Consider the following 14,380-nt stretch of genomic DNA (forward strand, 5'->3'; position numbering starts at 1 on the left):
GTGGTGGCCAGGCTGATCTCAACCTCCTGACCTCAGGTGCTCTGCCTGCCTGGGCCTCCCAAAGTGTTGGGATTATAGGTGTGAACACCTACACTGGCCTTAGAAGGATTATTGGGAGTCTGGGTGTGGTGGCTCACACCCGTAATCCCAACATTTTGGGAGGCCCAGGCAGGCGGATCACTGAGGTCAGGAGTTCAAGACCAGCCTGACCAACATGGTAAAACCCCATCTCTACTAAAATACAAAAATTAGTCGGGTGTGGTAACAGGTGCCTATAGTGATAGCCACTTGGGAGGCTGAGGCAGGAGAACCGCCTGAACCTAGGAGGCGGAGTTGTGGTGAATCTGGATTGCACCATTGCACTCCACCCTGGGCGACAGAGCGAGACTCTATCTCAAAAAAAGGAAAAAGGGATTATTGGGAAAGGTGGACTGGTGGAGGGTAAGGGCTGGGTCACTGGGTGCTGTGGACTGGGACCTGGCAGCCCCCAGAGGAACAGGGGTTCAAATGCCTGGAGTCTGCTGCTGCCTCCCCTAGTCCCCCACCTGCCGCCATGACTGTTTTTGGTCACAGAACTCTTTCCTCTGCTTCACCTTCACCTGTCATTGGCCAAGTTTAGGGACCCATAGTAACATACCAGGATTGTTGCCAGTCTAGACTCACCAAGGCAGACGGGCAGCCTGGGAGTGAGGTCTGGACCACAACCCCCCAAGCTGAGCCCAGCCTTAGGGTGGTCACCGAGGCAGTCATAGGTGGACAGGCGAGGAGATCCTTGCCCTAGGGTGGCCTAGCTTCAAGCGATGGGGGAAGGAGAGGAAGGGAGGCCCAGGAGGCGGTTGACCTGCCTGAGGCCATGTGTGGGGCTCTGTCTTGTCTGTTGTCAGCACAGGCTGCTCCCCTAAGTGCCGGTGAAGTCTCTTCCCTGGGCCTGGTGCTCCATGTGTCCCTGTCTCTTCCCTGGGGCCTGGAGCTGAGTCAGGCCTGGGGGTTGGTGGGCACTGAGGTGATAGGTTAGAGGGGCTCGAGGAGATAGGAGGCCTGTGCAGAGGGGGTGACTGAACCTGAAGAAGGTTCAGAAGGCGTTGTCGGAGAGGGACTAGCTTCTGGCCTGGGAGCGACAGCAATGAGGGGCTGCGGGAGAGGCACCCTGGCCTCCTGTGCCGGTTCTGCTCTGTTCTCAGCATCCTCTATGGTGACTTGGGGGTAGCAGTGGCCTCTGCCTTAGCTGACGATGCGATTGTCAGGAGGCAGGTGACGAGTGTGAGCTCTGGTCAGTGCCTTAACTGTGGTGAGAGCTCCACAAAGGCTATCTTTTGGGACCAGATGGCCTTTGAGGTTCCAGGATGCTGCTTGACTTATGTGGGCTTCGGTTGCCCCTTGTCCTGTGTGGCTGGCTGATGACACCGAAGGACTGCCTGTGAGCTTGGACATCATGTGCACAGCACACATGCAGAGCCAGGACCATCATCGTCAGGTGCTGAGAGCACAGGTCACAGGTCCGATCTGCAGTGGAAGGCCTGCGTGGAGGCTTTGTAGTTCTGCGGAGCATGGCGTAGTGCAGGGCAGGGGCTCAGGACAGTGTTGCCTGACATCTAGTTAATGCTCTCTGTGTGTTTCCTTATTGCCAGTGAGTTACCTGCGCAGGAGTGTTTGGGGGCTGGAACCAGGCACTGTCCTCCCAAGGGCAGGAGCCAGCTCCAGATAGGGGCAGGGTCAGGGCCGGGTGTTGCCAGCTCACTTTGTTCTTCCTCCGCAGAGCCTGTCTGTCGCATCCTGGGTTCCTTCGGGCCCTGGTCAGTGACTATTCTGGGAGCCCCTCCCTTCCAGCTTTTCCTCTTCCTTGTCCCAGCCTAGGTGCTGGGTGAGAGGATGGTTGGGGTGTGTTTGTGTGTGAGTGGTGTCCAGGCAACAGACACAGCCTGGAGACACACAGACTTCCTCTTTTCCCCCTGCCACCACCCCATGCCTCCCACGCAGCCTTGGATGATTTGCTGGGCCAAGCAGCAACTCTGCGCTGGAAGTCATTGGACATTTGAGTTTGCTCAACAAATATAGGTTGAAGCAAATTTGAAGCCAGAGGATCAGGCCCCACCCTGTAGTGCCCCGCCCAAAAGTAGGGATATGGGACGCAGACCTTCATGGGGGGATAGGGCCCAAGGCCCCTCAGTGCACAGTTTCCAGCCCCTCCTCACAGGCCCTGCACACGGTCCACACCTAAGGACTTTAAAGCCTTAGGCCTCGGGTGTGAAGTGACCCCCTGGACCTCAGGCGAGGCGGCCTGGAGGCTGTAGATGGGGGAAGAGGGGCGGGCTAGAGGGCACCTGCAGGGCTCCGGTGCTTGTTGAGAGCCTTGAGCATGAGTGGTGGAGGCTGACCCTGCAGGCATCTCTGGGGCGGGGCCAGGCTCAGTGTGAGGGAGAGGGCCGGGTCTTGGGGAGAGGCTGTGCTCAAGGTAGGCATTCAGCCCCTGTGGTCAGTGTCTCATCAGTCTCCACAGGGACTCCCCTGGGGCGTCTGACCCGGCGCTGGTTGTGTCCATGCCTCCAGGGCGCCATGTTTTGGAAGTTTGACCTGCACACAAGCTCGCACCTGGACACGCTGCTGGAGCGGGAGGACCTGAGCCTGCCTGAGCTGCTGGACGAGGAAGACGTGCTGCAGGAGTGCAAGGTCGTCAACCGCAAGCTGCTGGACTTCCTGCTGCAGCCGTCCCACCTGCAGGCCATGGTGGCCTGGGTCACCCAGGAGCCGCCAGCTAGCGGCGAGGAGCGGCTGCGCTACAAGTGAGTTCCCCAGCTCCTGGGCCAGCCGGTGCCATATCAGCATCACACCCACCTTCACTACATAAGCCTCATAGCTGCCCTGAAATGCATCAGTATCAGTAAACTCCAGCTTGGGTTTGAGGAAAGCAAGGCAGGGCGCAGCCAGTTCCCTGCACAAGGCCACATAGCTCACTGGGTACAGACCAATCCTGGGCTCTGGAGGGCAGTGGCACAGTCACGGGTCATGGAAGGAACAAATGCCTGAGCCCCAGCGATCTCCCCCGCCTCAGTCTCCCTAGTAGCTGGGACCACATTCGTTTGACAACATGCCCAGCTGTTTTCTCTTTATTTGATGCTTTTTCTTTTTTCTAATTTTTTATTAACATTAAAATATTTGGCTGGGTGACGTGGCTCATGCCTGTAATCCCAGCACTTTGGGAGGCTGAGACGGGCAGATCATGAGGTCAAGAGATCAAGACCATCTTGGCCAACGTGGTGAAAACCCATTTCTACTAAAAAATACAAAAATCAGCTGGATGTGGTGGCACGCTCCTGTAGTCTCAGCTACTTGGGAGGCTGAGACAGGAGGATTGGTTGAACCTGGGAGGTGGAGGTTGCAGTGAGCCAAGATTGCGCCACTGCATTCCAGCCTGGAGACAGAGCGAGACTCTGTTTCAAAAACAAGCAAAAACCAAAAAACAACAACAAAATTTTTTTTTGGGTGTGAAACACTTGTCTGCTATTGAAGACACTTTAAAATTACTTTTTTTTTTCTCGAGACGGAGTTTCGCTCTTGTTGCCCAGGCTGGAGTGCAATGGTGGGATCTTGGCTCGCTGCAACCTCTGCCTTCCGGGTTCAAGCGATCCTCCTGCCTCAGCCTCCTGAGTAGCTGGGATTACAGGCATGTGACACCACACCTGGCTAATTTTGTATTTTTAGTAGAGATTGGGTTTCTCCATGTTGGCCAGGCTGGTCTCGAACTCCCAACCTCAGGAGATCTGCCTGCCTCGGCCTCCCAAAATGCTGGGATTACAGGCGTGAGCCACCATGCTCGGCAAAAATTACTTACTTTTTAATCCAAGTGAGACTCAAAAGACTGTGTTTTTTTGCTTCTTTTGTTTTGTACTTTGAGACAGTCTTGCTCTGTCACCAGGCTGGAGTGCAGTGGCATGATCTTGGCTCACTGCAACCTCCGCCTCCTGGGTTCAAGCAGTTCTCCTGCCTCAGCCTCCTGACAGCTGGGACTATAGGCACACCCCACCATGCCCAGCTAATTTTTTTTTTTTTTTGAGACGGAGTTTCGCTCTTGTTGCCCAGGCTGGAGTGCAGTGGTGCGATCTCGGCTCACCGCAACCTCCGCCTCCTGGGTTCAGGCAATTCTCCTGCCTCAGCCTCCTGAGTAGCTGGGATTACAGGCATGCGCCACCATGCCCAGCTGATTTTTTGTATTTTTAGTAGAGATGGGGTTTCACTGTGTTGACCAGGATGGTCTCGATCTCTTGACCTCGTGATCCACCCGCCTGGGCCTTCCAAAGTGCTGGGATTACAGGCGTGAGCCACTGCGCCCGGCCAGCTAATTTTTATATTTTTAGTAGAGATGGTGTTTCACTGTGTTGGCCAGGATGGTCTCAATCTCTTAACCCTGTGATCTGCCTGCCTCAGCCTCCCAACGTGGTGGGATTACAGGTGTGAGCCACCACGCCTGGCCTGTTATATTTTTTGAGACAGAGTCTTTCTCTGTTGCCTAGGCTGGAGTGCAGCGGCACAATCTTGGCTTACTGCAACCTCCGCCTCCCAGGTTCAAGCCATTCTCCTGCTTCAGTCTCCAAGTAGCTGGGATTACAGGTGCTTGCCACCATGCCTGGCTAATTTCTGTATTTTAGTAGAGGTGGGGTTTTGCCATGTTGGCCGGGCTGGTCTCGAACTCCTGACCTCAAGTGATCTCTCTGCCCCGGCCTCCCAAGGGGTACCTTCCCACAGTTGACAGGTCAGACCTGGAGCAGGACCTTGAGTGGCATGCTGGTGGGGCAGCTCTTGTCCTGGAGCTGTCGGGTACCGGGTGAGAGTTTGGAGAAGGGAGGCAGGAGGTGAGGCTGGAAGTTCAGCAAGGTCCCAGGAGTCAGCTGGAGGTGGGGCAGTGTACGGGTCTGCAAGTGGAGCCGCTGAGAGGCAGAAGGGATAAGCATTGCAGTTGGGGGACCAGAAAGCTCCAGAGCTTCAGAACCAGGCTTGTCTTGGGGTGGTGAGGAGCCCAGGATGAGACGGCCAGGTGTTAGCAGTGGGAGGAGGCCAGCTGTGGGCTCTTGGTTTCTGTGTTGACCCTGTCCTCTGCCCCCTCATGCCTTTTCTCATTCCCGGACTGGGGTCTCTGTGGCTCCAGGAACCCAATGCCTGGTGCAGAGAAGAGGGTGGAGCCTTGGTCCCCGACCCGAGCCACCACCCGCCTGTGCTTGCCTCCCAGATACCCCAGTGTGGCCTGCGAGATTCTGACCTCAGATGTGCCCCAGATCAATGACGCCCTGGGTGCTGACGAGTCCCTCCTGAACCGGCTCTACGGTTTCCTGCAGAGTAGCGGCAGCCTCAACCCGCTGCTGGCCAGCTTCTTCAGCAAGGTCATGGGCATCCTCATCAACCGCAAGACAGACCAGGTGCCCTGGACCCCACCTGGGTCCCACCGTGGGGCGGGGTTGGTGGCTGGGCCAGGTCGCATGTGTGACGCAGCCCATGTACCTTCAGCTCGTGTCATTTTTGCGGAAGAAGGACGACTTCGTGGACCTGCTGCTGCAGCACATCGGCACCTCGGCCATCATGGACCTTCTGCTGCGCCTGCTCACCTGTGTGGAGCGGCCCCAGCTGAGGCAGGACGTTGTCAACGTGAGCAGGGCCAGCTCCTCTGTGGGTGGAGGGCTGGACCCGGTGGACGGTGATGCAGCCCTTGCCTTCTCTCCCTCAGTGGCTCAACGAGGAGAAGATCGTCCAGCGGCTGATTGAGCAGATCCACCCGTCGAAGGATGAGAATGTGAGTGTTGCGGTGCCCCTGCAGCTTCCCCTTAGAGTCTGTTCCCCGTGGCATCTCCCTGCTTTTAAAAAAGGAATTGGGGCTGGATGTATTGGCTCATGCCTGTAATTCCAGCACTTTGGAAGGCCATAGTGGGAGGATTGCTTGAGCCCATGAGTTCGAGACCAGCTTGGACAACATAGTAACATCCTGTCTCTACAAAAATTTAGCTGAGTGTGGTGGTGCACACCTGTAGTCCCAGCTACTTGGGAAGCTCAGGTAGGAGGATTGCTTGAGCCGGGAGGTCAAGGATACAGTGAGTCATGATCACACCACTGTACTCCAGCCTGGGTGACAGAGTGAGACCCGGTCTCAGACAAAAAAATGAAAGGGTGAGAAAAGAGAGCAATGAGAACCAGGTATATCCATGCCCTTTGAGAAAAGGAAGATTTCCCTTTGAGAAAAGGAAAGACACTTGGCTCAAGTGATTCTCCCACCTCAGCCTCTGAAAGTGCTGGAAAGATTTTTTGCATGAACCAGGAACTTGGCACATAATGGCTTGCAGGGAGGGTCCTCCTCATTGACTGTACCAGGCCTCGGCCCCGGCCCCGGCCCCACATGCTTCCCTTCCCACCCTGGCCTGTGCTGGCTGCTGGGCCTGGCAGCTTTTTCCCTGTCTCCCGCCTAATTGAAACTCTGTCATTCCAAGAGTCCGTCTAGTGGTCTTGCTTTCAAGGGCCCTCTCTCCCTCCCCTTTGGCTCTGGGAGCCCCACATCTGTGTGTTTCTCCAGCTTAGGTCTCCATCTCTGCCGTGGTGCCCAGCACAGGGCCAAGTGTAGAGTGGGTGTTAAGAGCCTCAGATCCTTGAGGCCACTGAGAGTAACAGGTCCCAGTGCTAGCTTCTGCCTCTGAGAGTGCACAGGCTTGCAGAGCAGAGACATGGCTCTGGGCTTACCCAGGCTGGGGCCTGTCCCCATGAGGGCCCTAAGACATAGCCCAGGGGCCACACAGCCAAGCCCTGGCAGCTGCCGGTTGGGTTAGACCCAGCTCTGCTTGTACTTCTCTCTTTTTTCTCTTTTGTAGCATGTTTACTGAGATATAAATTACACAGCATACGACTCACCCACTGAAGCTTACAATTCAGTGCTTTTAGTGTATTCACAGCGTTGTTTAACTGTTATCATGTCAAATTTAGATTATTTTTCATCGCTCCAGAAAACAAGTCCTGCCTGTAATCCCAACACTTTGGCAGGCTGAGGCTGGAGGATAACTTGAGCCCAGGAGTTTGAGGCCAACCATGGGCAACATAGCAAGACATTGCTTCTACAAAAAAATTTAAAAATTAGCTGGTATTGGTGGTGCATACCTGTAGTCCTAGCTACTCAGGCTGAGGTGGAAGGATCGCTTGGGTCCAGGAGTTAAAGGCTGCAGTAAGCTATGATTGCACCACTGCACTCCAGCCTGGGGTGAGGTAGAAAGGCTGTATCTTTTTTTTTTTGAGGCAGGGTCTTGCTCTGTTGCCCAGGCTGGAGTGCAGTGGCGCAATCTTGGCTCACTGCAGCCTCAACCCCCTGGGCTCAAGCTATCCACTCCGCCTCCTGAGTAGCTGGGACTACAGAAACGCACACCTACTCTTGGCTAATTTTTTTGTGTGTTTGTAGAGATGGAGTTTTGCCATGTTGCCCAGGCTGGTCTCAAACTCCTGGGCTGAAGTTATCCTCACACCTTGGCCTTCCAAAGTGTTGGGATTATAGGTATCTCCTATTGCACCCAGCCGAGACCATTTCTCCAGAAAAAAGAAAAAAAGATACCCTGTGTTTATTAGCAGCCCCTCCCAGTTTTCCTCTTTCCCCTCTCAGCCTCTGGCAAGCACCAGACTACTCTGCTCTCTGAATTTGTTTTTGGACATTTTATATAAATGGGATCGTGCACTACATGATCTGTGTCTGGTTTCTTTCTCTAGCATGATGTTTTTGCAGCCCATTCATGTGGTTGCATATATCAGCTTCACTCCTTTTCCTAGCTGAGTGATATTCCCCTGTGTGGACAGACTAGGTTGGGCATATTCGCTACCCGGTTGCAGCCATCTGGGTCATTGTGGGTGGTGCTGCCGGCCCCGTATGTGGGTGTGCGGGGCTTGTGTGGATGTCTCCTGTTCTGGGAAGCCTTCCTGGGTTCCCATTCTCTCCACCATCTTTCCTTTAGCAGTTGGTGCCTCCGTGCACCCTCCTTTGTGATACGTGTCCCTGTGTCTGGGTGACCGATTTTCCCTGTCCGGGCTGGGGCTGGATGGTCAGCTCGTGGAAGGGGCTCCTGGCATCAGGCTGCAGAGAGCCCGGTGCCTGACCAGGATGCTCACTTGTCTCTCCTCGTTCCCAGCAACATTCCAACGCATCTCAGTCCCTGTGTGACATCATCCGCCTGAGCCGGGAGCAGATGATCCAAGTCCAGGATAGCCCAGAGCCTGACCAGCTGCTGGCCACCCTGGAGAAGTGGGTGTGCGGGCGAGGCTAAGGCCGGGGGGAGCTTACTTGGGGAAGCCCTGGGCCCCTGGACTCTCAATCTGACCCCCACCATCACCCCCACCCCTGCCTCCACAGGCAGGAGACAATCGAGCAGCTCTTAAGCAATATGTTTGAGGGGGAGCAGAGCCAGTCCGTCATCGTCAGCGGGATCCAGGTGCTGCTGACCCTGCTCGAGCCCAAGAGGCCCAGGTGAGGGGTGTAGGCCACAGACCGTGCATGATGCCCTTCTGCAGGGGCTCTGTGACCCCTCAGGGGCGGATCTCAGTGTCACCAAGTGAAACCCCCGCCCATGGCGCCTCGCTCTGTGGTGGCTGCTTGTGCTCCCCATGGACAGCAGGGTGCCGAGAGAGGAGTCTTCCTGTCTGGTTTGGCAAGCAAGGGCGCTGAGGCTGAGGCCACTGCCACAACTTGTGCTGGGAGGTACCCCAGGCCACCCTGCCCCACCCTTACCACACAGGCCACTACCTTGTTGGGCTGTGCCTTCCCGACCCCACCCTGCACCTGTGCCTGTGCCCCATGGTGGGCTGCCAGTGCTGTGGCCTGACCAGCTCCTCACCCAAGCCAGGCCTCGTCTGAAGGGCCTCAAAAGAGAGTAGTGCTAGGGGAACGTGGCTCCTCATTTTCCTCCAGATGCAGACTCGGTCCTGGTGCTTGCTCTTCTGTGGGCGTGCAGGCCACCTAGGCTCACTCTGCCTTCAACCCCGCCCTGCTGCAGGTCCGAGTCCATGACCGTGAACAACTTCTTCAGCAGTGTGGATGGGCAGCTGGAGCTCCTGGCCCAGGGGGCCCTGGAAAGCTCTGTGTCCAGTGTGGGCGCCCTGCATGCCCTGCGCCCACGGCTCACCTGCTTCCACCAGCTCCTACTGGAGCCTCCCAAGGTCAGGGGTGGGTGTTGTCCTCAGGGAGCCGAGGGAAGCAGGAAGGGCAGCCCTCGGGAACCAGGCCTCCCTGTACCTGCAGCTGGAACCGCTACAGATGACGTGGGGCACCCTGTCTCCGCCTCTGGGCAACACGCGGCTGCACGTGGTCAAGCTCCTGGCCAGCGCCCTGAGCGCCAATGATGCGGCCCTGACGCAGGAGCTCCTGGCACTGGACGTGCCCAACACCATGCTGGTGCGGGGACTGGACTGGGCTAGGGACTCAGGGGCTGGGGTTTGGGGTCTGGGGGCTTGGGGGCTAGGGCGGGTCCTTTCTGGTACCAACCCGTGTCCTCCCATAGGACCTCTTCTTCCACTATGTCTTCAACAACTTCCTGCATGCCCAAGTGGAGGGATGTGTGAGCACCATGCTGAGCTTGGGGCCACCTCCCGACAGCAGCCCCGAGATGCCCACCCAAAACCCTGTTGTGAAACATGTGAGCTGGGGCTGCCTGATCCCCTCCTTCTGGGCCTGTCCCCTGTGGGCACACCCTTCCCAGAGGCCTACCCCTCATTCCTTCCGCCTACAAGTGTTGGGTAGGGTCAGGTGCCAGCGCCCAGACAGGGTGTGGGAGGCATGGCCAGGGAGAAATGGGATGAAACATACAGGTGCAGGGAAGCAGTGGACCCACAACTTGAGCCAAAGAGTGAGGGGTGGGCGGGGGCAGGTCTGCCAGCAGCTGAGTGTGTGGGCATGTGTATGTGAGCATGTATGCATGTCTGTGAGTGTGCATGCATGAGTGTGTGTGAGCATGTATGCGTGAGTGTGTATGCACCACATATTCTTTGTAGAAAGACTGGAGAGACTTGGGTGAATGGCGGAGTTCCAAGCCCCAGCTTCCATCCCTCTTTCCCACCCCTGTTTTTGGATGAGTTGGGGTCTGAGGAAGGGCCCCCTGCCACAGTGCAGAGCTCCTTACATGTGTACCGATCCCCGAGGCCATCCTCTCCTGCTCTCCCACAGCTGCTGCAGCAGTGCCGCCTGGTGGAGCGGATCCTGACCTCCTGGGAGGAGAACGACCGTGTACAGTGAGCACCTGCTGGCTGCCCTTCGTGTCTCCAGGGGCTGGGGCTGCCTGGGTTGGGGGCTGGGCCGGGCCTGGGCATCCCTGGTGTCTGGTCCTGGCTTCGATCCTGGCCTTCACTCTTGCCAGGTCTGCAGGGGGCCCTCGGAAAGGCTACATGGGCCACCTGACGAGAGTGGCCAACGCCCTGGTGCAGAACATGGAGAAGGGGCCCAATGTGGAGCAGCTGGGGCAGCTGCTGAAGGGTGAGGGTCCCCAGGCCAGCCTGAGGGGTACATGGGGGGCTTGAGGCCAGGGGGTGCTTCACATCTTCACCCCCTTACCTAAGCAGAGCTGCCCAGTGAGCAGCAGGAGCAGTGGGAAGCCTTTGTATCGGGACCCCTGGCGGAGACCAACAAGAAGAACATGGTGGACCTGGTGAGGCCCGGCTTCTCCTCCTGCACTCCTCCTGCTGTTCTCTCTCTTGGTCCATTCTTAGCCTCCCCTCCACCATAGCTGCCTGCCCACGCTCGTCTGGGGGCTTGAGCAGGCCCTGATGCCCCCTCCTCTCCCCAGGTGAACACCCACCACCTACACTCCTCCAGCGATGATGAGGATGACCGGCTCAAGGAGTTCAACTTCCCTGAGGAGGCTGTGCTCCAGCAGGTGGGCCTGGGGTGGTGTGGGATGTGCTGGGCTATGCTGGAGTGGGATCCTCCTTGCTCTCTCCAGCTCTGACCTCTGCACCCCAACAGGCCTTCATGGACTTCCAGATGCAGCGCATGACCTCCGCCTTCATTGACCACTTTGGCTTCAATGATGAGGAGTTTGGGGAGCAGGAGGAGAGTGTGAAGTGAGTGTCCTGTGCAGGGTCAGAGCTCTGTCCTGCCTCTGCAGCATCAGCGGGCGCACCTACATGCATCTGTCCCCCATGCCCACCTACTTGTCCTGCAGGGCCCAGCCTGCAGCTACAGCCCCTCCTGGGCACGTGCTGGCCGTGGCCTTTTGTGTTTGTCTGCAGCCTTGTGTGTCTGTCTCCTCTTCCATGAGTTTCGGCTCTGCAGTCTGTCCTCTCCAAGGGGCAGGCAGCACAAACATCTGTGCTGGGGTTGCAGAGCAGGTCCCTCCCACCTCTGGAGCTCAGCCTTAGGGGTCCCAGGCGAGAGGGGCTCAGGGTAGTGGGGGCCAGCAGGTCCTGGCACAGGGACTGTGAGGCAGAGCTGCGCCTCCATGGATGTCCTCTGGGTCAGGAGTCTGCCGAACACAGGGGTCCAGTTCTCTCCTCCACAGGACTCGGGGTGACAAAAGATATTTTTTCCAATTACCAGTTCTGCTTGTTTTGATTTGTGGCAATGACATCTTAACATCAGTTACCTCTGGGTGTTGTGATCATGAACATTTCTGAGTTTCTTGTCGCAAGCATCTGTTGTCTAGAGTCAGAAAAAAGTGGCCAGGTATGGTGGCTCATGCCTGTAATCTCAGCACTTTGGGAGGTCGAGGTGGGCAGATCACCTGAGGTCAGGAGTTCAAGACCAGCCTGGCCAACTTTGCAAAAAACCCCATCTCTACTAAAAATACAAAAATTAGCCGGGCATGGAGGTGGGCACCTGTAGTCCCAGCTACTTGAGAGGCTGAGGCAGGACAATCACTTGAACCTGGAAGGTGGATGTTGCAGTGAACCAAGATTGCGCCACTGCACTCCAGCCTGGGCAGCAGCAAGATCCATCTCAAAGATTGGGTTGGGAGGTGGGAGTAGAGCAGGCTGGGTGGTCACCTTGTGGAAGGCGGGGCTCACCACAGAGATGGCAGACAGTGGCTACTGTGCCTTTGTCACCAGCTACCCCTGACGGGCAGGGTATGGCTGTGGATTCCTGGGAGTAATGGCGGGCCAGCCTTCTATTCCAGAGATAGAGTTCCAGACCCTGCACTGTTGAAGCTGGGCATGGCTGGGGCCCTGAGGCCGCTGAGGGAGATTCTCACTGAACAGGGCCGGGGGTGATGTCTCAGTGAAGGAGACAACTTGGGAAGAGTAAGTCTGTGGTGTCCTTAGGGGGAAGGAGAGGAATACTGCCATGGCACGGCAGGACGCAGAGACTTCCTGCAGTTGGACCGGGCGGGAGCAGGGGCCACTGGCATGGGCGGCCATAGCGAGGCCAGGGACAGGGAGCATGGAGCCCCTGCCCCAGCCACTCTGGATGCCTCTTGGATATCATCCCATCGAGTGCCCATGACCACTCTTGGCTGCAGGGCTCCTGAGCTCATTTATAGCCAGGGAGACTGAGGCCCCAGGACATATCCAGTTAGTGTGTGGGAGCTGGATCGCTGCCCATGGCTGCCCTGGGGCGCCTGTACAGCACAGCATGAGGGGCACCACAATAGGGAATAGTCAGCTGTGCCTCACTTAGTCCACAGCTGGACATAGGTGCTGTCAGATGCAGACATGAGATGTCATGTTTGCTGCTTCCGTGTCCAGCACAGAGACTTGAAGAGCATTGGTCTTTGTGGGTCAGAGGCCTGTGCTGAGAGCCCTGGAGAAGATGCTCAGGTGAAAACTGGGTTGGGCACAGTGGCTTACATCTTAATCCCAGCAGTTTGGGAGGCGAGGCATGAGAATCTCTTGAGCTTAGGAGTTTTGAGCCCAGCCTTGCCAACGTTGTGACACTGTCTCTGGTTTTTTAAATTTAAAAAAAAAAAAAAAAAAAATTACTGTACCCCATCCTGCTAGGACAGTGAAGGGACTGACTGGTAGAAGGCATTGGGATCACCAGCTGCCGTTTTGGGATGAAACTGTGTTAGCTCTTCCTCTACCAAGAACATTCCAGAAGGATTAAAAACTTAAGCAAACAAAACTACACCCAAAGGAGTTCTGGAATGGAAAGTGGATGACTGGTTTGATAATCTCAGGCTGAAGATGCTGCCCTGCAGAGCTCCTGTCGCAGGAGAAGACAGGTCAGCTGAGGCAGCCAGTGCTGTGGGGACATTGGAAGCCCTGCCCTTGACCCGCTGTGTGCCTAGCATGGTCTCTGCTCTGCTGTTTGTTAATGTCTAGGAAGGAGCTAAGGATACTTGCCTTGTAAGGTGGTTGTGAAAGTGAAGTGCATGAGTAATGTGTGTCACGTACTTAGTGTCTTTTTTTTTTTTTTTTTTTGAGACAGAGTTTCGCTCTTGCTACCCAGGCTGGAGTGCAATGGCACGATCTCGGCTCACCGCAACCTCCGCCTCCTGGGTTCAGGCAATTCTCCTGCCTCAGCCTCCTGAGTCGCTGGGATTACAGGCATGCGCCACCATGCCCAGCCAATTTTTTGTATTTTTAGTAGAGACGGGGTTTTCACCATGTTGACCAGGATGGTCTTGATCTCTTGACCTCGTGATCCACCCGCCTCGGCCTCCCACAGTGCTGGGATTACAGGCTTGAGCCACCGCGCCCGGCTAGTGTCCTTTATTAACTGTCCTTTATCCATTGATTTTTGTGGCAGAATTTTTCATGAATTTGAGACAAATGATGTCTTGAAGTTTCTCTAACACGTGGGACAGAATGTGGACCCTTATCATTAGACCCTCATGTTGAGGGAGGTGGGGCCCTGGCAGGTGCAGTTTTAAGTTCTGATGGTGATTCTTTTGCCCATAATTTAGAATTTCAGCCACAGACTGGAGACATCTTGAGGTTAGGGGATGTGCTTTATTAGGCTGTAGCCTCATTCTGCTTGTACCTGGCTCGTGTACGTGTCAGCCTCCTACACATGCCCAAAGGATGGGGACAAGGGCATGGGTCTGAACTCTCTCTGGCACCTGTCCTTGGAAAAGGCTGAGGAGAGTCACTTAACATTTCCGAGCCCCATTTTCTCACCTCCAGAGCCAAGGAAACAATCTACCTCAGTGAGTGGTTTTAAGGATTTCAAATCATCATCTACGTGAGATGTTGATATTCATGTATACATTGTCCCTTAGGACCAGTCATTCAGGTTGTGGATGAATTTGCAGATACTGAATCTGCAAGTAATGAGGGTCAGCTCTGTTGGGTGAAGAGAGGAATGTGGCCTTGTCGTGTGCTGCCCTACCTCCAGGTATACTCTCACCACGCCTTGCCTTCTCTCATAGTGCGCCTTTTGACAAGACAGCCAACATCACCTTCTCCCTCAATGCCGATGATGAGAACGTGAGTACTGTCCTGTCCC

General features: G+C 55.9%; 1 protein-coding gene across 2 annotated transcripts in view; it reads left to right on the forward strand.

Annotated features, from left to right (window-relative positions):
- Positions 1-14,380, forward strand: part of PPP6R1 (protein phosphatase 6 regulatory subunit 1) — a 30,610-nt gene that overhangs the window by 9,505 nt on the left and 6,725 nt on the right. For both annotated transcript variants that reach the window (XM_032263095.1, XM_032263097.1), the window contains exons 2-16: positions 2,548-2,780; positions 5,222-5,408; positions 5,497-5,634; positions 5,714-5,779; positions 8,139-8,251; positions 8,360-8,473; positions 9,000-9,162; positions 9,245-9,397; positions 9,504-9,638; positions 10,166-10,230; positions 10,356-10,471; positions 10,558-10,643; positions 10,782-10,871; positions 10,961-11,058; positions 14,304-14,361. In XM_032263095.1, coding sequence (XP_032118986.1) covers positions 2,554-2,780; positions 5,222-5,408; positions 5,497-5,634; positions 5,714-5,779; positions 8,139-8,251; positions 8,360-8,473; positions 9,000-9,162; positions 9,245-9,397; positions 9,504-9,638; positions 10,166-10,230; positions 10,356-10,471; positions 10,558-10,643; positions 10,782-10,871; positions 10,961-11,058; positions 14,304-14,361 — 1,809 coding nt within the window. In that variant the 5' untranslated portion in view covers positions 2,548-2,553. The remainder of the gene's footprint in view (positions 1-2,547; positions 2,781-5,221; positions 5,409-5,496; positions 5,635-5,713; positions 5,780-8,138; positions 8,252-8,359; positions 8,474-8,999; positions 9,163-9,244; positions 9,398-9,503; positions 9,639-10,165; positions 10,231-10,355; positions 10,472-10,557; positions 10,644-10,781; positions 10,872-10,960; positions 11,059-14,303; positions 14,362-14,380) is intronic.

The sequence above is a fragment of the Sapajus apella genome, unplaced genomic scaffold, assembly GCF_009761245.1.
Source record: "Sapajus apella isolate SASKATOON/1434 unplaced genomic scaffold, GSC_monkey_1.0 scaffold135, whole genome shotgun sequence".
NCBI lineage: Eukaryota > Metazoa > Chordata > Mammalia > Primates > Cebidae > Sapajus > Sapajus apella.